A 23,282-nucleotide genomic window follows, 5' to 3' on the forward strand; every position below is an offset into this window, starting at 1 on the left:
GGGAGATAACATTTGTGAAGTGCCTGGCACACAGCAAGCACTATATAAATGCTTGTTTCCTTCCTTCCTTTCTTCCACTTGCCTTAGAAGCAGCAGGGGAGCTCTCTTCAGGAATTCAGGTGACCCATTTGGGAGACTGAGGGAAAGCTCAACTGAGAGCCATAGCTTCCATCATTCTGACTCCTCCCAAGCACCCCAAAAGGAGCTTAGAATTTCTTCTACCTCCCAACAACAGTCAATGCTGGATTTATAACTCAGGTACATAATTAAGTTAAGCTTCAGAGTAAAGGCTCCTAGAAAGCAGGAACTGTGTGCTTTGGTGCCATGGTGGATTGTGGGAGCTTAATGAAAACCATTTAATGGTGATGTTGAAGAAAGCCATGAAGGCACAGGCCCTCTGGAGGGAAGCTCTATCCATGTTCCAGAATGAGGGCTTCAAAGGCAAGAAATGACCTGTTATCTTAAATAGATCTTAGCTGGAAGACAAAGTTCTGGCCTTCCTTCTTTTTCTCCCTTCCACTGCTTTCTAAGCTCTTCTGTTCCATTCAGCAAGCATTTATTATGCACCTATTAACGTGCCAGATACCATGTTAGGCAGGCATTGTCGGTAGGGACTGTTTCCTTTATTGCATTATGTATCCCTAGAACCTCACACGGTACCTGGCACATCGTAGACACTTAATAAACACTTGCTGATTGAGTGGGAACATAAAGGCAAAAAAAGCAACTACAAAATAAGAACTTAATTCTGTTTCAAGGAAACACTATGTATACGGAGAAACACAAAGTAAATACAAAGTATTCAGGCAGGGAGTGGGGGTGGGGGAGTACTGATAATAATGGTGGAAAGGGAGGAGGGGGGCCAGAAAGGCCTCATGCAGGACCTGGTGCCACCTGAGGGGGGGCTGGCACCTGTGCAACAGTGGGAGTTGGGATGTTAAAGAGACCAGCAAAACATACAGGGTTTGAATGGAAAATGATGAGCTCCTTAACACCATCTTCCCAATGACTGGGATGCCTGCTAGAAACACGAACAGCATTTCATACCATTTAGCAGTGACAGGTCCACCTTCTCACATCAACAGTAGTCTTGAGGATGACTTGGGATAATAAAGAACCTGCATGTCTTTATAAATGGGCCCTATCTTGGCAAAGTGATCTCCACGTTAACACTGAACGACAAGGTCCAGAGGTTAAGGTCCAAAATGAGTTGCGTTAATAGCTTCACCACCAAAGGCTGAAGTCAAGGTGTACCCATGAGGCAAAAAGCTACGTTACAGATTGGGGGGTAGGGTAGGGAGGGCTTGCTAGAAGCAGTCGAAGGGGAGTAGGAGTGGGGTTAGGGGTAGGAGAAAACAGGACAAGAGGTCCTCTCCCCACTTTAGACTTGTCCAGTCTTTTAATAGCTGTAGTATAAAACCACAGTCTGAACTAAACTAAAACTGAACTAAAGTCATTCTGACTCTTTCCTGAATCAACCACATCAAGAAAACAAGTTAATGATTTCTCATAGACATAAATCACATGCATGGAAAAGCATATGCAATTGATTCCCAGAGTCATGGAATATTAGAACTAGAAGACACCTTTGAGAGCATCTGGTTCAAATCTTCCTAGTTTACAGACGAGTAAACCGAGGTTCAAAGAGGGGAAGTGACTTTCCCAAGGTCTCACAACCTCAAAAGGATGACTCCGTGATTCACTATTGCCTTTCTGCCATCCGAGGGGCGAGCTATGTACAACCTGGGCTTGGATTCTTCCCATGGCTCCATTCTAGATGGCTCAAAGAACAGGTGTCCGTAGGAGGCAGGAGACATGAAGTCAACTCCAAGAGCTCTTGACAAGAGGTGGGGTGGGAGTGCGGGGGAGGGGGTGAAGGGCAGCAGCCCTGCAAGTGATATGGCTGTGTGATCCAAGGCTGTGGATCTCTCCTGCTGCTGGAAGGCTCTACCTCAGGGTCAGGTGGGGAGAGCACATCAAGCTTGTGAGGAAGCATTAGCCTTCTCATCCTCTTCCTTTCAGCTCTAGAAGAAAGGGTTTGACAGTGCACACATGCTGAGGACAAATGTAAAGGTCCCCAACATTTAAGACACTGCACATGCCCATCTGTCAGTGACACACATTTCTTGAAACTTCTTTTAAAGCTTTCGCTCGGGTCCTCACACTAATTCCTGTTTCAACTCTCAGGAGGAATTCAGACTGGGGACTCGTGCTAACAGCTACTCAACCCCATGGTCTCAAAAGCTTCACTGACAGTGCACCAAGTGGGCAGGGTACAATGGGGAGATGGGTGACCAGACCCAAGGTGCTGTGTGCTTACAGAGGAGAGGGCATGGCGGGGGAGGAGGGGGAGGAAGATTGCAAAGGCATTTCTAAGCTGCCAAAGGAAGGCATGACTGTCTTACCCAGTGGGAAGCCATTTCAATTCTGCCATCTCAACTGAAACGGATCCTAAGATCACAAAACTTTAAACAGAGAAGGGGGCTCAGGGAAGCATTAGTCCAAACCCCTCCCTCCCGCATACCCACAAATTGTACAGAGAAGAAAACTGAGGCCCAGAATGGTTGAGTGCCTTTTCCAGAGTCATAGTGACAAAGCCAGGACGAGAAGCACAGTCCAAGGGCTCTTCCTATAGGACTTGTTCAATAGGTTCCCTAGTTAATACATTTTGTTAGAATGACTTTTTCTTTATTTTAATTTCTATAATAAGGAATAGCCACATATATACAGCCTTGAGCCATTTCACATATACGCACAATTTATAACTCCTCCTAAACATAATTACACTATCAATGTACAAATTAATGTCCAATTTTTCATACTCTTTAGAGAAGAAACCTAACACATTCATTATTATTAATACTGATACTGATTCTTCTCCATTACCAAGTCTAGTTGTTTCTTAGACCCTAGAAGGTAACCTTCAGTTTTCACATAATTACCACATATAATCACATGTACATAAGACACAGAGGAGAGAGAATACTGGCAATGGATGTGACCCTAGAATCTAACACTGTAATTTGAAAGAGGAGTAAACTGAGGCCAGACAAACAGAAATAATCTACTACAAGTCATCCCAATGAGTGACAGAGCCTGGATTAGATCATTAAGAAACGCCTATCAGAACTGGTAAGGCTATTTATTAAGCATGGCAAAAATAGGAGAAGAGGGGAAAAGTAGTACTGGTCTCAAGAGCCAATGATAGGAATTATTAAAGAACAGTAAATGATAAGTCACTCAAAGAAGACTAAATGTTAACACAAAATTGTGCCAAAAAGAAAGAAAGAAAAGACTTTAGATTCAAAGAAGTCATAGTAATGAATATAGGGATTCAAGAATTAAGTTAATACAGGAGGAAAATACGGTCCTGGTGAGTCCAACCTAAGAAAAGTAAATGAAAATTTTCACAAGGGGTGCAAAGGTGGAAAGAAATAGGAAAGAAAGCTTAGCAGATTAGTGACCTTCCTTGAAAAATTAAGACAGCTGATGACAGAAACCCGGCAGATAACACATCACTGACAACACTGCACCCCAGAGCATGTAATCATTTAGTTTACCTCAGGGGACTAAAACTTAAGTAGAACCACATCTTCTTCATATCTTTGAAGACAGAAATAAACATCCTTCCATTTTCCACCATGTCAGTGCAGAAGCCACTCTTTAATTTTCCAACGAGAAGCACAGGTTGGGCTAAAAGAGCTGAGAGTGGTTAAGTCTCTTCCCTCCATTCTCATGAAACTGAGAACTCCAACACAAGACCTTACAGGCTATTTCACAAAGGCCTCATAAGAGGCCACCAAACAGATGGATATGACGATGTTTTCTCCTATGTGAGTTATCCCTTTCCCCATTCCTATCTGAACCCTAGGGTGTCAGTCATTCTAAACATCGAGCCAAATCCTCGTTCACATTTGGAGATGAAGGCCGAAACATTCCCACTGATGACCAGACTAAAACTATAAGGGTTCCTTCATAAGCAAACCAAATAAGTAATAATGTGGTCTAGAATTTGCTTAGGTAAGCAAATTCAATTTAAGTTTTCCAGCATAGGTGCTTCTCTACAAACTCTACTACTAAAAAAAATAGCCACCTACATAGCCACCTACATAGTTATCCCGTGCAGACCAGCCTGGATAAAGTTGCATGTGAAGCTGTCGTTCCTTTCTTGCGAGCTCATAGTATTTAGCTTGCTCTTCTCTGGATAACGCGTGCCACTGTAGCAGGGTTGGGGGCCAAAGGGGTGGGGAGAGACAAAGAGGAAATCAAAACATCACCACGTGTACAACATCCATTACATACGAGAAATCTTCATCTTTCCCGACATCCACAAATAGCATTGCCTTATGTATCTACGTCTCACTGAGACCCTGGGCTTGGCCAGGACAGCTCAGATGAGATTCAATCTGTCATTTAGATTGCTCTGTCCTTTACTGTTTTGGGGAGAAGGAAGGGAAGACAGGGGACTGTAGCAGTTGGTCTGAATAGTAATAAAATGCTGAATTACAGCCTCCTCTCCCAGCATATACTTATGACCTTCACAGGACATTAAGTGATTAAAACTAGAACCTGTGAGGAGAAGCAGTTTGTCCCAATTCACCACTATCTGGCTCTTCCCTCCAGCCCCCATAGTCCAGTTTCTCTAGATCTCTATTGCACTGCTCCCCTTCCTCTCCCCGGGGATTCCATTCATCACCTACCCTTCGACCAAGGATCTGGTTGATGGCTGCGCTTTCTTTCAATGTACATTCTGCTACAACTTTTGCTCTCATTTCCTTCATATACAACATGAATGCATTAAGAGGTTTCTTTATGTGGGGTTTTTTCTTTTCTTCTTCTTTTTTGGAGTCCTGATGTTTCCTGTATGTTTAAAAAACAGACAAACACAAACACATACCCTGGTAATGACTCTCTCAGTCTGGCTCCCCTTGGCCCATTCTTCTATTTCCACCAATTCCCTTATTACTAATTCCATGAGACACAAAGAAAACAACACAAAACAAAAGAGCCTACAATGAGTTTTGCTCAAAACTATTCCAATAGCCCAAAGGGTGAGGAAAAAATAACATTTTTTGTAATCGTATCTGGAAGTTTCCTAAATATAAAAAGTTTTCCTAAAGCATTGAGTTTGGAAAAGCACAGGCATTTACTCTGCACATCCCCAGCAAGCTACTTTCTTCACTCCTTCAGAACAAAACTCCAAATTGCCCAATTAGCAGATTAGGAAGCAGGGAAGTAGTTGTAAATCTTGGTCCTTCCACATGCATGAAAAGCATTTCTATTCTTTCACACAGTGGACAATCACTGAGACAGCCTTTATCACATGAAAATAAACAGCCAGCAACAATATACTGGGCATACTGGTGAAGGGAGAAAATAAAAAGCAAACACTTACGAGCTATGGAGTGAGGCAACATCACTCTGGGAAGATTCCTGTTTGACTGTTGGTGTGACTATGGCTGGATGAGGAATTCCAGTTGTGTGTAAAGTATGATGTGGTGGGACCATATGAGGAGGAAACCTAGAAGACAAAAAGCTGTGTAAATCGTCAGAATAAAAATGAATGAATGGGGAGGGGTATGTACACACAGATTAAAAAAAAAAGCATGTAACAAGCACATGAAAGCTACCCAAAGCATATGAAACCTGTCAGCATTAATTAGCGATAAATTAAACATAATGATTCTCATAATGTCATTAAAGCCAATCTTCCCCTTCATTATTGCTACTGACACGAGGCATTATGATTTTTAACATCTTTAACAAAAGACAAATTCAACTGATGTACTTGGGCGGAAAAGTAGGATATAAGCTACCTGCCGGAAACAACACGTCCACTTTCTTATTATTAGTGGCAACTAAAAAGCCAATTTCACAGTCCTAATCAGTTCTGGAATTAAGGATGAAATCTTTTGTTGTATATTGACAGCTAAATAAAATATTAACGCTGCTGGAATTTACACACATTTTTTGACAATGCTGTTCATACCTCATTAGGCCTTATTCTGTTGATGGAGCAAAATAATTTCTTTTTGTTCTCGTTGAACTGTTGTACTTTACTACTTTGGCAGGGTTAGTAGGGAGTGAGGGGGGAAGGAGAGAGTTCAAGGGGAAGGAGAGACAATTCTCCTCATTTGGTTCACATAATGAGCCTTTGCCCGCATAAGAGAAAAACATTTTAAGATGATAAGTATTAAAAAATTATAAAGATGCTGAGAAATAACATTTAGCATATGTATATGTATATATATATATATATATATATATATATATGCACACACACACATATACACACACACATATACATACACGCACACACACATTACCTGAATGAGGCTCTACATTTAAATTTGCAGATTTCTAAATCTCTTCTATTTTTAAAATATGCTACATGTGCATAAAAAGGTCTTCAAAATGATTAACAACTGTGTCTGCAGACATCTTACACTAACCAAGGAAAACTGTGACCAGTTCAAATAATCTAGGCCTGACTTTAATTTCTATTCTCTTACTTTTTGTGCTTGGGAACATTATTTTCAGCATTTCAGTGGGCACGTTCTAACAGAAAGATAAAGTGGGCTATGGGGATCCAATTCAACAAACATTATTAAGTACATACTACAGGCAAAACTGCAAGACAATTTTCTAATTTCAAAAATCAGTTTATAAAGCATGAGCATAACAACTAGGGAAGCTAAAATCAGAGCAGACACGTTGTTCTCAACACCTACCAAATAGGTGCACTGTAATGTATGTTCAGCTTGGAAGGGTCAATATTGTTACATAACCTTTTAAAAGGATAAAGGGGGCAAAAGGTCAGGGTAGGAGGGCAAACATGGCACAGTCTCACAAGAAAAAGGCAGTCCTCTGCCAAACCTCATCAATTTCTACCAATAAGCACCTAAAAGGAGTTTAGGTGAAAGAAAAACATTTCTTCTTCTCTCTCCAGGCCCAAGTCATCCATTGAATTCATTTAAATAAAACAAGCCAAAAAGTTTCTACAGAAGCGTATACCACATTGACAAGAGGAAAAATTCTGCTCAATTCTACTGTGTAATAAATTTCAGATTTAGAGAATCAGATCTAAACTATTCTAGAGAGAGATTAATATCACCAATAAGTGTAAAATTCTATTTTGATGATAATTTTAAAAATGTTTCGCTAGATCATGTGTCATGAATGATTTGTACCTAAAAACAGTTTCTACTTAATTAAATTAGTATAACTTACTTCAATTTTGAACAACAATGAAAATGAAAGTATTATTTACAAATGTAAAGGGGGCATACGATAATTTTAAGCAATATCAAGGGGATTAAAAAGTCTCTGGTCTTCTGACTTCCAAGTTCTAAACCACAGTCTAACTTCCTAGGCTCTTTAGCCACACTTCTAAATTGGCATTAATTTGATGATTAGATGGTTTCTGAGTAACAAAATTTCCAGAGTACGGGTGGAAAAGACTTGAACTCTTTGGGGGCATGTCAAAATTCGAAAATGATTGATTGGATTGTAACCCGATGTGATCTTTCACTTAGAAATAACCATAACCACTGGATACCATCAAAGAGACTTAAAGTCTCAATAGCCCCATGGCCTCACCCCATTCCACTCCACTGCTTCAGGGCCTTGGGGATGATGGAAATAAGAATACGTGTCCTGGGAAGTGCTTGGGCAGAGGGCTTGCCTTAGCTGTCAACATCAGAGGCTGGATATGACGTAAGTATACCCTATTCCCATCTTGGTTTAGGCAAGTATGAATAGGGACAGGTATGCAAAGAAACGAGAGAAAGAATATGCATAACAGAGGAAAAGGCGACGAGGACTGATTATATTTCAAGGGGAGCACAGGGAAGAAAGGAGGTTCCAAGGGCCGTTGAAGAATAAACACTTAAAAATCCACATCCCTTCATAGCTACTCAAGTGTGTATGAGACAGAGAAAGAGACAGAGACAGAGGGGGCAAAGGAGAGAGAAAGAGAGAATGCATACCTTTGCTTAAGAAACTCTTCTGCAGACAACTATTTCATGAAATGCAATAAACACCCTAAAAATTCTAAGTAGCTCATTATATACCCCTGTCTGCTTTTATGGCTCCAAGCCAGAATATAATGATGAGCCTTAACTTGTTAAGGACAACTAATTTTTGTTTCTGGCTGTCTCAGGGGCTTCCCTCTTACTCAGTCTCACTTTGCTTCACTGTTGACATGTTTCTGTTAACTGGATGTCATCTGCCTGCCTTGATTTTATGCACAAGCAGTAGGATGCATTTTCCTGTGCAACAATCCTGCTTTGAGTTGCATTAGATTTGTCATTATTCTCTCATTCCCCCCCTTGCACTTGTAACATTTCATCTCTTCCTGCCTTATTTTTTTTGAGCCACGGTGCACCCACATTATGGTTTATACATGATCTTGCTCCCTTTGAAGCCGGCAGATTTCAGAGCCAGCTCTCGTCAGGAGTAGCGCCTTGCACCAATTTAGCAGGCTGAGGGCCCCGAGCTCCAACATCTCAATCTAAAGGGGGTCACAGGGTGGCACAAGTGAGTGTCAGCAAGTGCTGTTTAATTGCCAATCTAGGCTTCTCCGTGGTGTTTAAAGTATAATGACCCATCACTTAATTCTGAGAAGTCCTGGCCCCGCTGCTGAATGGAATGAATATCAAAGGGTATTCTGGAACAGGGCACGCTGCCTACATTTCCTATAACTGCCATAAGTATAATAGACCTGTACTTCTGTCGGCCCATTACGACAATAATGTATTTAATTTGCTGTATACTCTTTTTAACTAGGTAGCTTTCATAAGGTCTACCTGGGGAATAGACTTTCTCTCCCCTCCCCAGCTCTCCCCTAACCCTTCCTTCTACCCCTTTTCCCCCATTCCCCCCCCCAAAAAATTATAGACTACCCCCATAAAGAATAAGTCAATCAGTAAAGTCAACCCTAATTGACATCCTGTAACTAACGAAGCTCATTCAGCCTTTGGAATTCATTAGAGAGCCAACCAAAAAGCTCCCTAAGACCATCAAAATAAAATGCAGGCGTGGGAGGCAGGGGACTCCGGGTCACCAGCTTTTTCAGAGCCAGTTTCCCTCTTTTGTCTTTCTCCATTTATTTGAACTTTATAAGGGATCACATGCCTTATCAGGCACCACTTAAAGAAAACTACTTATCTATCTCTTCCTTTAGATACACATGTGTGTTCATTTGTTCTCTTTTTCCTATACAAACTAAGATGGTGAAACCTGATGATCCAGGACATATAAAACTTTTACCTTTAATTAATTGTACACAGTTCAATTCAGAGGACTGTCACATTATACTCTCAGACCACCAGCACCCCATCACTTTCCTATACCTGAGGCAAGCATTCCTTTCCTCTCTCCAAACCTCCCTCTGTCCTCCAATTTCACGTGCTGGCTACAGAACTCGGAGGAGGAGACAGGGGGACAGTATCCCTGCCATGTAATGCATGCTAACTTAATTATGTGCCATCATCAAAATGGATTAGCTGTTTCAGCCCATCAGGAAAGTCTAAACCTCCACCGATTTAATTAACTTGACTGAAAATCAGATGAACAGAAAATAAAACTATCATTAGGAGTAATTAGTGATTACTTAAACATAGTGCTGCCAACCAGTTTGTAAATAAACTAGCAACCACTGGAAAATTAACTAGAATTAATTGGAGCTAAGAAGGGGGGAATATGGGAAAGAAAAATAAATAGATATACAGTATATATTCACATGTAAATATATATTGAAATCTCCTTTCAAAACTTTAGAACGGCAGGCAGGCCCTTCAATGTAGATTCTCAGGGTTTTGAGCTTTGAAAAAAAGCCCAATAACCTTTTTCTGGAACCCTGCTTGCATAACAATAAAACTACCTCCACCCTTTACCTTTCTCAAATAGTCCAAGGCTACAGAGAAGACATACTAAAAACACTTGTAAGTCATGACTTCTTCCTGTTCCTTTAATGTCATTTTCTACACCTCTCAATTAGTTGCCTTAGATAAATAGATCACAGATGTGATAACAGCACCAAGACAGAAAGACAGACACAGACAGACAGGAATCCACATGGAGAGTTCAAGGCAATCTTAACGCTGCCATCATTGGCCTGGGAGAGTCTCTAACATGAACCTAGGTCATACTATTAACTACTAACTGTTTTCAGGTACACATTGAGTATCCCTTCCTAGATGCAACAGGATATTAAAGAACATTCTCACAAGTCCCACAATGTCCTGGGCATCAGGACCCTCATTATTTGAACTCACCTTGACATGGAAGCATTGACAGTCAGAGCTGTTGGATAAGGATGCCTGAATCCTCCCGTTGTGATTGGGTAAACTGGTTGACCTTGCCTAGAAAGAGGAAAGGGGGAGAAAAAAGTGAGAAAAAGCAAAAACGTAGGGGGGAGTAGAGGAAGAAGGAAAGGGGGGGAGAAAAACTTCTCTCTGCACAGTAAGCTTTATTCTCATTTGATCAGAACAAAAATCTTGGGGATTGTACAGCAAGGATCAAAGGGAAGAACCACAGAACAATTTGAATGCCATAAATCTGATAGGAATGGCTAATTAAATTTTATAACCTCTGCTTATGTCAATAGAGACCCTCTCCCCAAGCTGAAACTAGGTGTTTTGTTGTAATAATTAAAGGCGAAGTCTCACTTGCTTTAATGGAGCCATCACACTAATTGAGGGCTACACATCCAAAGGAAAACAATAATGAATGTAAATTTATACCAAAATAAAGTACAGTGAATCAAAGGACTTCAGTTGTGCTTTGGGCCTCTTTCGGTATTTAGATCTCGGTGAGAAAACATTAAATTAACAGAGCTTAATTTGTAGCCTTTTGTCAAATTAACAAGTGTTGACAAGAGTTACCGGGGGGGAGAGTCCCCAAGAAGAATTGTGGGTAACCAATAGACAATCACACCTCATTACAATAATTAAAAAATACAGCAACACGCAAAATAGCTTCCTCATGAAAGACCCACAACTTTTTCTGATGGAGGTTTGTCTGAGTTGGCTATTCCTTTTTATCTAGCCTTCAAACGTCTCTCTATCAGCTGAGCGTGGGGAGACGGTGATGCCAGGATCATCTGCTAGGACTGGCCAGCCCCTTTTAAGAATAAATGGGTCAATTGCTAATCATACTTCTCCCTCTCTGTCTCCCCAAAAGCACAATGGAGAGAATACAATTATTACTGGATTTAATATTCAGAATTTGTTACTGGATCATAAAACATTTGGAGTAATAAAAAAAGCTTTGAACTTGGAAGGGACCTGGAATCAAGTCCTGACACTGAAACTTACTAGCATCATGACTGAAGGCAAATAACTCCTTTAACTCTGTAAGGTCCTATTTCCTTCTCTGCAATAGAGGGAGAATCCTCCACCTTTCCTCCACTAGAATGGTTCTACGATTTCATTGACAAAAATTAGATTCCAATGAGGAAATCATTTTACCTATACAGAACAGCATCTGCTTAGGGACACAGGATTGCCCAGAAAAATCAAGAAGTTAAAGCATTTGTTCATCACAGCTAAGTGGCTCATTGGAGAGAGCATCAGGCTCTAGAGTCAGGAAGACTTGAGTTCGAATTTGACCTCAGACACTTAATAGCTGTGTGATCCCGTTTGCCTCAGTTTCCTCATCTGCACAAGGAAATGGCAAACCACTCCAGTATCTTTGCCAAGAAAACCTCAAAGGGGGTCACAAAGAGTGGGAAGTGACTGAATAACAGCAACAAAGTGATTTGTTCTGGGTCACACAGCCAGCATGTGTCAGAGAATGGACTCGAACCCAAGATTTCCTGACTCTGAGGACAGCTTTCTAGCCAGCATGTGACACTGCCTCCTAGGGATGAGAATATCTGTAGTACTTTCATACTGGGAGGCAGTGTGGTAATAGAGGCTATAGGACTCCAGAAGGAGGGGGGTTCAGATCTCGCTTCTGACTCATTCATTACCTTGGTGACGATGGGCAAGTTATTTTCGCTTTATTTTGTATCCTTAATGTTTAGCACAGTGCCTGGCACACAAGTGGCACTTAATAAACGCTTGGTGATGATAATGGTGATGACCTCTCAAGCAAGTACCCAAGGCAACCCTATAGGTCAGTCACTTACAGATGAGTTGTCCATCTACACTGAGCACCGGTAAAAGCAGTTTCTATACTGGGAGTATCCTATGACTCATGAAATCACACATCCAGATTTCACTCCCCTCCCCCACAGTGGGGAAAAAACCCATGTAATCCCTACCTCCCAGGATTATTAGGAGGATGAAGTCAGATAATGTATATAAAATGGTATGTAAGCTTTAAAGTACTATATAAAAATCAACTGTTATTTTTAAATAGGAAGAATATAAAGGGCATATATGTGCGTAGGAGGGGGCTGACTGGCATTGATTGAGCTCTCTTAGTCTACTAAGTTCTTTGAGGTGACAGAATAGCATGCTTAGCAACTCCTTAGCCACACTACAGGTTCAGGTGAAATCTCCCTCCCTCCCCAGAATATTGTTTCCTAATAAGTAGAATTTCCTGGTCCACGTAATTTTTTTTTCCCATTTGAAATGGCCATTCTCCAACGTGATCAGCATCAATAGGGTTAAGCAGGTAGGTGGCACAGTGAATAGAGGGCTAGCTCCAGAGTCAGGAAGACCAGAGTTCCAATCCTGCTTCAGACACTGGGCAAATCACTCAGCCTCAGTTGGCTTCAACTTCTTTAACTCTAAAATGGGGGTATTGACAACACCTACCTCCTAGGGTTATAATGAGGATCACGTGAGCATTTAGCAATGCCTGACACGTGGTAGGCACCATATAAATACTAAACATTGTTGTTACTGTTGTCATTACTACTGAAGTGTTCAAAATAAAATTTACTGCAGGATGCAACTTGTAAATGGAAAAAGGTTGGGTGGCAAACAACAGAGGCTCTTGCCGGGCGCCAATGGCTGCTGAATTGAATTCTCCAGTTGGGCCTCGGAGGATGGTTAAGGATTCGAGCTTTGCTTTTCCAAAGCAGACTAAGCCACCCAACTGGCAGAAATTTCAATGAGACTGGAGGCATGAGACATTCCTTTCCACCAGGTACATGGCTCTTCCATGGCCAGGAATCAAGAGCCATTCTATTATTTAATCTGTTACTATTGATTCATGCTTTCCTCCCAAAGGGCCACTTAGCAAGCATTCTTTCCCATAACTTTGTCCTCCCCTTTCTTATTTCAGAACAATAAATTATACCCATTAAAAGAAAAGAAATGGAAATAAAAAAATGGAACTCCTTACTGTGGTACTAACCATCCTAGCGGATGGGGGATTTGTCCTACGGTGCCAGGCGATAGCGGATAATAAGGAGATATATCTGGAGGATGTGGAGGTCGTGGAATTCCTAGAGAGAGAGAAAAAAAAATCATAAATTGTAAGCACGAGAAAGGAGAGATAGAGAGAAGCAGGGGAGAGGAAGAGGGATTGGAATGAAGGAAGGATGACAAAGGCAGAAAGGGGAGATAGGAAGGAGGAAGGCAAGGGAGGAAACAGAATTAGGAGGAAGAAAAATCTCCTACAGTTCTAATATGCAGCTTCCCTCTATACTAACTAGTAAATCTAGTTTGCTTTTTTGACTCCAATCTCAATTTTGCTTTTAACTTTTGTCCTCTTTAGCAAAGCTACAAAGACTTTACTTTTATTGCTATCTATTGAAACTGCCCAGCTTCTGTTTTTGCCTGTTTCCCTCCTATGTAGGGAGGTAGCTTAGGAAAAAGAACACTGACTCACAAATCAGAAGACCTGGGTTCAAATCCAGCCTAATGTACACAATCTGGGTGACGGGGCATGCCCCAACCCCACCCCAGCCCACCTCAGTTTACTTATCTCTACAAGTCCTTTCTCACTCGAGATTTAGCGTCCTATTTCATGTAAATTTTCTAAATGTTGTCTTTTTAATTCTTCCCACCACCTGAATAACATTGCTTTTTTTCCCCTCAAGTACAATGTTTTAAAGGTATTTATTGATATAAAGATTGTCTTTAATGTACTCCCATTCAACTTGATGGCGCACATTGGAAAATCTTATATATCAGTAGGCACATGGGATCAGAATCAAGGGATAAAGGGAAGACTAATTAGAAAATATAATGAGGTTTGCATTTAATTCACTGAAGGAAGCTTTGCTGTGTGTCTCGGTCTGTTGAATGGGTACAGCCCCGCTCACAAGGTTCATTTCATAGGTAAGAATCATTAACAAAATATGGATTGGGTGGAACCTCAAAAACTGGAAAAAGAACTTTGCAGGGCTGTGTTGAAGCAAGTATCATAGTGCCCCTAAACCCACTGGAAAGCACCAAAGTTGATGACAAGGATGGGGAGGGATGAGGGCAGAAGTTGGCTAAGTGAATGAACAATAGAGGAGGAGAATTTAAAAAGACAGCATGAAAGTGAAGGAGCAGCATATTCTTGGTTGTAAACTATTTCTTTTTTAATTCACTCAGGAAGCTTTTAATCTCTAAATTAAATCTCCCTGTGTGACATTTTCACGCGGACACTGCTTTCTCTCCATTACAAAAACCAAACAGATTAACTGGGCTTTAACTATACAGCGAGCCATTTGCACACTTGAAAGAATGTTCACAGAGGAAAAGTAAACACTCTACAGCCGTTAATCATATGTTTTACGATAACCATTTAAAAACTATTCCCTGTACTACCATTATTTAAATGAGGGGCTGACTCTGCCATTCACTCGCAGTGCCCAGGGACAGCAAGCCAGGCTCTTTCAGCCATGTGCAGCCTGCGTTCCAACGCAATTAAAAAGGAGGCCCAGTGGTCGAGGCTGGTGAAAACCAGCTAATGTGTGGCTTCATTCAGAGGTAGTTGGTAACAGCAGTGTAAATAGGCTGCCTACGTCAGCCCTGCCCCAAACAATTCCTCTGACAAAATGACATGTAATCACCATTTTAAATTTAACCTTCTAATTAACTAACCAGCAGTATAAGAAAGAAGCGAGCTAGTGTTTTATGCAAGACTGAAAGAGAAATTATGGATGTAAACCACCCTTCCCGAAGCCTCCCCTGCTGTGTTATTTATTTATTTACAGTTAAGGTTAGCAACAGAATTGCTTAGACATTTCAATGTAAGGAGGTGAGCCTAGAGCATCAACTCTCTTTTTGTCATCCACACAGAGGGAATGAAACGTGCCCATGGAAGGGGATGGAGTTACAGCGGCACAAGAAGGCATCTTATACTTTTTGAAAACACGGTCCAGGATGAGGATCAGGAAACTGGCAAATTCTAAGTCTCCTATCGACCTGGCCCACTGTTTGAATGACTTGCTCTGGGGACATTATCTTCTGTATTTTATTCAAACAGAAAGAAAGAAATAGTGCATAGCAAGTAGGAAACTTCAGTTTTCTTGTTTATGAAATGAGAAACAATTAACTGTGATGCTGTGTGGGGAAAGGAAGAACACAGTGATACTACAAAAAGGGATTCTAACAAATCGGTGATTCAGAGACTATCCCTATGCCGCCCAGTTAAACCTAAGTGACTCTGGGACCTTAGCTAACCTGAGGAGCCGGAGGACTTCCTGCTGCTTTGGGGAGAAGGATGGAGGTACTGGGATTGTTGTAACTACCTCACGATAGGCCGTCCCTAGACACCCACAGTCCCAACAGGCTGCAAAGGTGTGGGACCAGCTGGCCCCGTGATGTCTTTGTCTATATCTGTTTTGGGGGCTGAGCGGTAGGGTCACGTCAGCCACCTAAAAAGCACACAACTGCCAAATCCAAGACTTGGGAAGGCTAACTCTTGGCTTTAGTAGCCAAAACAGTCACTTCACAATGTCCTGAACTATCCAAGGGCTTAGTTCAGTCTTCCAAGGAATAATAGCACAACGAAAGCATCGACTTCTAGCAAACCAATAAAGGAAAATAACAACAAATTCACAATCTTTGGACAAATTCAAGTAGAACCGAGGTAACTGAAGGGCATTCTTCCACTTCTGGAGGGGCAAAGAGTGAGAATTAAGCCATCTCTACTCAGACTCCCAAGTGCTTTCCCCATTTCACATGCCTCCTAAGCTGTTTTTACCCAACAATTTCTTTTCTCCTCTGTCTCCCAGGGTTATAAGGTCCCCCTCTGGGTCCTTCCCTTCCTGGGCCACAATGTCCACCCGAGGCCTACCTGTTTTGGGATCTACGTCGGCTGGTAAGTGTGGAGGTGGGTTTCCTGGGGTGAAGTGCTCATTGCTGTATGTGATAAGCGGCGTAAGAGGGTGTACATGGTGAGGGTGCTGCACAACAGGAACTTTGTTAGACTGAAAAGGGAAAGACAAGAAGAGAGAGACACATTATTAACAGCAGCATCCCATCAGCTTCAAAGTCAGCAGGACAACCAAACTGCTTGGTCACCTACTGTCTGCCCAACTCCTGAAAAAGAACACGTCAGCCATCTTTTATGGGTTGTCACAGTTCCATTTTTGCTTCTCTGCTGGGTCTGGATTTTAAATCTCCACCCACCTCTTCCCATCATAAATCCTATCGGTTGGCACTTTATCCTGTGGGTACATAAGTGGGGAAGCAGCTGACTTTAATCTCCCTGACCCAGGATGTTGCAGTACCTGAAAGCAAGAGCTTTTCTCAATGATAAAGGCTGACAGGGGCTGGGGGCAGGGGTGAAGGGGTGAAGGGGAAAGGAGTACGACTGGGGAGAGGAGGAGGGGCCTGACTGGGGTCTCGTCTCTCTGTCCCACTCCAGTCAGCCCTGGATCCCAAACCTGGCAACCCCAAATCTTCCCCGTATTCTGTAGCCATTTACAAACAGCATGGATGAACAGCAAGCCCTGCTTGCTCACCACTCCGAGTCTGAACTTTACTGGGACAGCTAAACTGCAAGGCAATCACCTGCATATTTTATGCATATTACAGCAGCCCAGGCTCATTAGGAATTCATCAGAGAGCACTAATAAGTTAACAGGATGATGATGAATTGTGCTAATAAAAGGTATGCATTTTAAAAAGGCAGTTCTGGAAAACAAGGAATAGGCATTTTAATGATTCGCAGGGGGGAGAAGAGGAAATTTTTTTTTTTAAAGATTTTTTTCCATTCCTATAGCTAGTCACCATAAAATTATTCTTACACCATACCCCCCTAATAATACAGGGTTTCAAGATAACTTAGCCTAGCGAGATCACAAAGAAAAAATTAAGCTGAAACTAGCGAACTACTGGGCCATTTACTGAGAGTAATCCAATTGCAAAAAACCCTATTCCCAGTAGAGGATTTCCACTAAAATCCTACAACAGGGACATTTAACCAGATTAGGTACCAGCGAAGATAAAGAGGCTGGTATTAGATGATGAATGGATTAGAGTCAAGTTTCATTTTAGAATGTGTCTTCATTTCCTTTTATTACTTTTAGTAAGGAACAACTCGCATTAACATCAAGGAAAAGGAATTGCATTCAAAGAGAAGGGAGGGTGGAAGTTTGCGGTGCTGCCCACCAGCGCCATGGAAGTAGCAAGGGTTTTCATCAGTGCCCTGCTTTGGGGGCTCTTTCTCCCCCCAACAGGTGAGGGAGGGGGAGCTACAAGCCTGCGTAAACCATTTCTCAACCACTATAACAGTGTGTTTGGGCCAGGAATAACTTTAAAGTTCCAAAACTTTTGGAAGGTGAATTAGGAAAAAGAAAGATGCTCACTTGAGACATTACAGAAGAACTGGGGAAGAAGACGTCTATTTAAAATAAATGCCTCGATGGACTGGTATAATGACCCTTCTAAAGACTCAGGCCTTTAGAGAAGAAGATTTGCAATCTGATTACTGGGTATTCTTTGGGGTTGACATTTTAAGAGAAAGCGCCTGGGAAGCAATTAAGAGTCTCCAAACAGAATGATGTGGTTATTTCTTGTTACTCTTGTTTTGAGGAGGGATGGTTATAACCAAGTCATAGAAAATAAATAACAGATAAAACCATGTTGGCTACTCAGTCTTACTAGGTCATATCCAACTAACCAGAGGTTCAGGAATTAAGCATCAGTGGAAAGATTTTATAGAACAAGCAAAATCTTATGAGCCGTTACATTGCACTCAAGAACACATCTGTAGGGGTTGGAGCTATCCGATTATTACAACAAGCTTAAGTCAAAATCATTTACTGCCTATGATGCACGCAGTGGACGCTGAACCTTGTTCTAATGTGTATCATAGTTATTTGCATATATCTCATGCTGTATTAGATTATAAGCATCTTGAAGGCAGGGCTTGTGGTTTTTCATTTTTCTATTCCTAGCACCTAATAGAGACTTTATGGACAGTAGATGCTTAGAAAAAAAATTTTATTGAATCAAATTGCTAGGTATGAGGGGGGTTACAGATTATTAGTCATTGGGAAGAGAGAGGCAGGGAGAGAAACAAACTAACAAAAAAAAATAGTCCTCTGTCCTTGGGTAATACGGAATAACATTTTGAAAGAAATATGAAATATAAAAAATACATGAGCTTAGTACAGGGTGTCTCAAAAATCTTAGTGCAATTTTTGGCCTTAATAGCTTCAAAATGCATTAAGACTTTTGGGATACCCTGTGTATGGTTTAGCATGAAATATATAGTAATTCACTTATCATTTTAAAGCACTTTTCTCATAAGGTGCAGCACAAGTATTAGGAAACAGTGGACAGGAAGTGGACGTGTGATTTCAATGGCACAGGGAATTCCCAGATGAAGGCACTCCTTCTACCAGTGCAAGATGGCACTGTCTTTGCAACTTATAATCATAGAGCACTGAGTGGGGCTAAGTGATCTGCCTCAGATCACACAGTATGTGTTAGAAGCAGCGCTGGAATGCAGGTCTTCCTGGCTTCATTGGAGCTCAGAATCTACCAAGGTAGAGTAGAGAGGACTGAGGGTGCAGCTCAGTTTCCACCTTTGATACTTCAAATCTGTACGACCGGGGGCAAGTCACTGAGCTTCCCTAGGCACCAGTTAAAATAGAACTGGACAAGGTTTTCTTCTAGTTCTGGATCTATGATCCTAGTTTTTGCCTTTGGGTCAAAAAAAATTGAAAGCAAAAATCATAACCACTTTATAGGTGGGGAAATAAAGTGGGAAGGGTGTGTTCCCTTGTCCAAGATCACCCAGCAGGTAAGTAAAAGAAATAGGACACAACACAGATCCTCTTACTCACTCCAAATCCAGAACTACTTCCACTGTCCTGTCTGACCAGCAGAGATAATAAAAGGCAAAGGCAATCAATCAACCAGTATTCAATAAACCTATACAAAATGCTGTGCTAGGCCCAAGGGATACAAAGAGTGCAATGATTCCTACTCTTCAAAAGCTTGCATTCTAATGGGTAAGAGAGAAAACACCTAAGAATATGTAGAATGAATAAATACAAATAAATAAAGGGTAGTTTAACACAAATCGTAGTTGGCGAGAAAAGGAAGCGAATGATGTGCCATCTAAGTGGTTTAGGCAACCAGTGCTATAGAAATAGGAGAATGGAAAGATCAGCGTCTACTGGGTAATATGGTAGGACTTGTTTAAGCTAGGCCTTGAAACACTTAGTAGGAGGACAAGAGGAACAAGGCTACTTCTGGGTAGGTAGAATATCAGGAGTAAAGGCATAAGAGCCAAAGATGCACAAGGTATATTCAGGAGGCCATTCAGTAAAACTGAGGGATCAAATGAGGAATACCATTAACCATAACCTCAAAAAAACTCCAAAACCCTATAATCCTGAATTCTGGAGTTCTTTTCCAAACATTACTGTAATAAGGACCTATGAAAGTTAACAAATCAAGTCAACAAGCATTTACTAAGCATCTACTATGGACCAGGCACTGTGCTGAGTTCAGGAAAGGGATATGGAATCCAAAATACTGATTTCCTAGAAAGCAAAGACTTCATTTTGGCTTCCTTCTCAAGTATTAAATAATCAATAAGCATTTATGAAAAATGCCTATTATTTTCCAGGTACTGTTTTAAGGCACTGGAGATAACAACCACAAAAATAACCATCTCTGCCTACAAGGAGTTCACATTCTATTATAAGACAACAAGTGTATAAATATATTCAAAGTGTATTCAAATTTCATTCAAGGTAATGGAAGAAGAAGGCCTATCAGCTCGTGGGAAATGGAGGTGGGAGAGTGGTGGAATCAATATTTAAGGAAAAAAACTCATGGAAAGGGTGACATTCAAGTTGAGCTTTGAAAGAAATTACAGACTCTAAGAAGAGATTGAAAAAAACAGGTCAGAGGCAAGTTTTGAAGGGCTTTAAATATCTAACAGATGTCTGTATTTGGGAGGTAAAAGGGAGCACTCAAGTTTACTGGGTAAGAGAATGATATGAATACATGCCTGAATATGGCGTCTTCATCTTTTACATACAAGGCACAAGCAATTCTAGAAAACAAAACAAAATCACACCCTCTCCCAAAAAAAGCCAAAATTTGCTATAGCAACCAAATTTTCTGTGTATTTCTCCATGCCCTAACACAGCCAAGTCTATTTCTTGAGCCATAATTCTGCAAATACAGTTAGGGTAACTCAAGGGAAGACTGGCTCAAGGGATGAGAGCTACAGATGTGCTCTGGACTGGACCTCAAGTGTCTCCTACCTAGATTGAGCCTCACATCATAGCCTTGAAAAGGATGGATGAAGACTTCTTCAAGTCACTTGGTTTCCAGGAAAGACAGGTTTGTCATTCATTCACTCCTACTAAAATTACCTGGTATCCCCGGATGCCTCAAGGCAACTTGTAGATCTCCTGATTTGCTTCATTACGTGATGAGAGAAAGGGCTCTCTCAAATGTTACCCACAACATCTGAACTGAGGGCAGGGATAAGGAGCATAGTAAGCAGTAGTATATCCGTCAGTCACTGTCAACGATTTAGCTTAATTCTTATATAGGAAAAGAGAAAAAGAATCGAGAAGAATGGGCAATTAACTCAAGAGCTAAGATTGTGGTGCTAAAGACTTTGATCCCCCTTATAGCATTATGGGCTTGTTACCAGGTGGCACAATTACTATTACTTTACACACACACACACACACACACACACACACACACATTTATATAAGGTATCTATCTTCCTTCATAAGAACAACCTTTACAGGCTGATAGAAGGACCTTTCATACCTTCCATAGGAAGTAGCCCCCTTTACAATCTACATACACATATGTATTCCTATGTTTGCATATATGTATACATATACATACACACATGTATATATTAGCACCATTTTTGAGCATAATAATGATTATATAATGCAATGAAAGCCACATGCATTGCTCAGATAATGAAAAACAGAACATGGAAGTATACCTTTTAGTCAACATCAACCTCATTACAAAAAATAAGGGAAAGGGCTCAGAGAATTTCCCAGTCCTTTAAAGAAATTAAGTTTTCAGGATATGTATTCAAAAATTAGTCTACATATGAGGATATATACACAAAAATAGGGTTCTCAAGGCCTTCTTTTCCGTCTAAAGACCTGTCAAAAAACAGGGGGAAATAAGACTCTCACTTTACCCAGATTTCTTCCACTGCCCAACGTGATAACATAAGACCAGGGACTTTCAAGAACTTCATTACCCAGCACAACTTCAAATATGTCCAGGAACAGCATTCACTACCATAAAAGACAGCAAATTAAATTCCCAAGTCAGTAAAAGAAGAAAGAAAATGGAGTTTGAATAGTATAATTACAGAGGAGTAGGGGAGAGAAGAATGAAGGTGAGGGAAGAAGTGGGAGGAGGGGTCCATAGGTAAGGCCTCATTTCTCTAACTGATGAATCTTCCTAATATTTTGAATAAGTAACAACCATCTATTAAATGCTTATTATGTGCCAGTCACTGTGTTAAGCTCTGGGGATACAAATATAAACAAAAATATGGTTTCTGCCCTGAAAGAGTTTACATTGTAAAGGAGAAATCCAACTCAGAAACGAGAGTTGGTGGGCTAGAGAGGGGATAAGTGAAAAGGTCAGGAAAAGGGAAGCACAAAGTCCAAATAGTTTAAATTGTGATGGGGTTCATTGTTTGCCCAAAGAGACATGATGTCCAGGGCAGTACAGTATTTGTTTAGACCAACCTTCCCAAATCTTAAGGACATTTCAAGAATCTAGCCTTCCATATAACTACATCCCTGCAACTTAACTCTCTATAGTTATACAGTCTATACCAACACCGGCCAATTCAGCCAATTACCAGGTCCCACTAGTACCAAGCTAAAGCTCTGTGGCTCCCTCCCTCTCCCAATGGAACATGTACGTGAGATAAGAGCAGCTTTCCGTGAGGATTTTGTTTCTTTTCTTTTCTTTTTTTTTGGGGGGGGGGGAGGGGGTGAGGGTAGAGGGATAGACGAAGAATGATAGTTATGGGCAAGTAAATAGGTTTAGAATTAAAGAACCCAGAATCTTAATGACCCTTTTAATAGGATGTACTTCTGAAACTCTACTATTAAATCAGCTTACAGCAGGGTTATAGTAAAGAAACATAGTACATGTGATCAAGTGTCAGGCTAACAAGAAAATAAAGAAAAAAAGTAATCTGTTGAACTAAAAAAGAACCAGGCGAAAATATTTAGAAGAAGTGAGACAACACACCACCCTAACTTGATCGTTACAAGATTCAGGATAGCCTACAGGCTTTCCCCCTACCCCCTTTTTAAATGCCACCTACCTGGTTAAGCTGCTGTTCCCTAAACTTCCATCCTGTTTTCTTCATTAAGGTCTGTAGCTTTCAGCATTGAACATTTTAATTATAAAAGGGCCCTTTAACACTACACAAAGCTTAACTCTTCCCATCCAAAGTATTCATCAAACTCCAGAATAGGGAAGACCTCCTTGACTGACCCTTGACCTTTCAAGGGTCCTTAAGCACTCAGTTTGGCTGCCTCCGTGGAAGTAACCATGCCACCCTCATTGAGAAACTACACCCCCCCCAGTACTATTTGTAATTTGGAACTTGGCAAGTAGGAGATTGATTAGGTCCTTATAGCTCAGCCTCCTAAACCCTCCCTCCCGCACCCCACCCCCCCCTGCACCCACCTTCCCTTACTCTGGGCAGCCTAAAAGGAATGAAAGCTGGCCATTCACATCTCCACCTATTAATCAACAGACTTTGAAAACAAATGGAGCTATTGCTCCGCCCGTTCTCTCTGTTGGGCCCTCCTCTTCAATACTCCCCTATTGCTTTCCCTTTCTGCAGGAGAAAGATGGGGCCAGAAAGTGCCTTTATGAGCCCAGCACAATAAAACAAAAGCA

General features: G+C 41.1%; 1 protein-coding gene across 29 annotated transcripts in view; it reads right to left on the reverse strand.

Moving 5' to 3' along the window:
- TCF7L2 (transcription factor 7 like 2) overlaps positions 1 to 23,282 on the reverse strand; it is a 238,238-nt gene that overhangs the window by 12,282 nt on the left and 202,674 nt on the right. For 11 of the 29 annotated variants that reach the window (XM_036734848.1, XM_036734842.1, XM_036734830.1 and 8 more), the window contains 6 exons: positions 16,192 to 16,324; positions 13,300 to 13,402; positions 10,278 to 10,364; positions 5,396 to 5,521; positions 4,701 to 4,860; positions 4,110 to 4,217 (listed from right to left, as the gene is read on the reverse strand). In XM_036734848.1, coding sequence (XP_036590743.1) covers positions 4,110 to 4,217; positions 4,701 to 4,860; positions 5,396 to 5,521; positions 10,278 to 10,364; positions 13,300 to 13,402; positions 16,192 to 16,324 — 717 coding nt within the window. Of the gene's footprint in view, positions 1 to 4,109; positions 4,218 to 4,700; positions 4,861 to 5,395; positions 5,537 to 10,277; positions 10,365 to 13,299; positions 13,403 to 16,191; positions 16,325 to 23,282 lie in introns of all 29 variants that reach the window. The other 18 variants (XM_036734841.1, XM_036734829.1, XM_036734850.1 and 15 more) reach the window with 3 other exon arrangements.

The sequence above is a fragment of the Trichosurus vulpecula genome, chromosome 8 (genome assembly GCF_011100635.1).
Source record: "Trichosurus vulpecula isolate mTriVul1 chromosome 8, mTriVul1.pri, whole genome shotgun sequence".
NCBI classification, from domain to species: Eukaryota; Metazoa; Chordata; class Mammalia; order Diprotodontia; family Phalangeridae; genus Trichosurus; species Trichosurus vulpecula.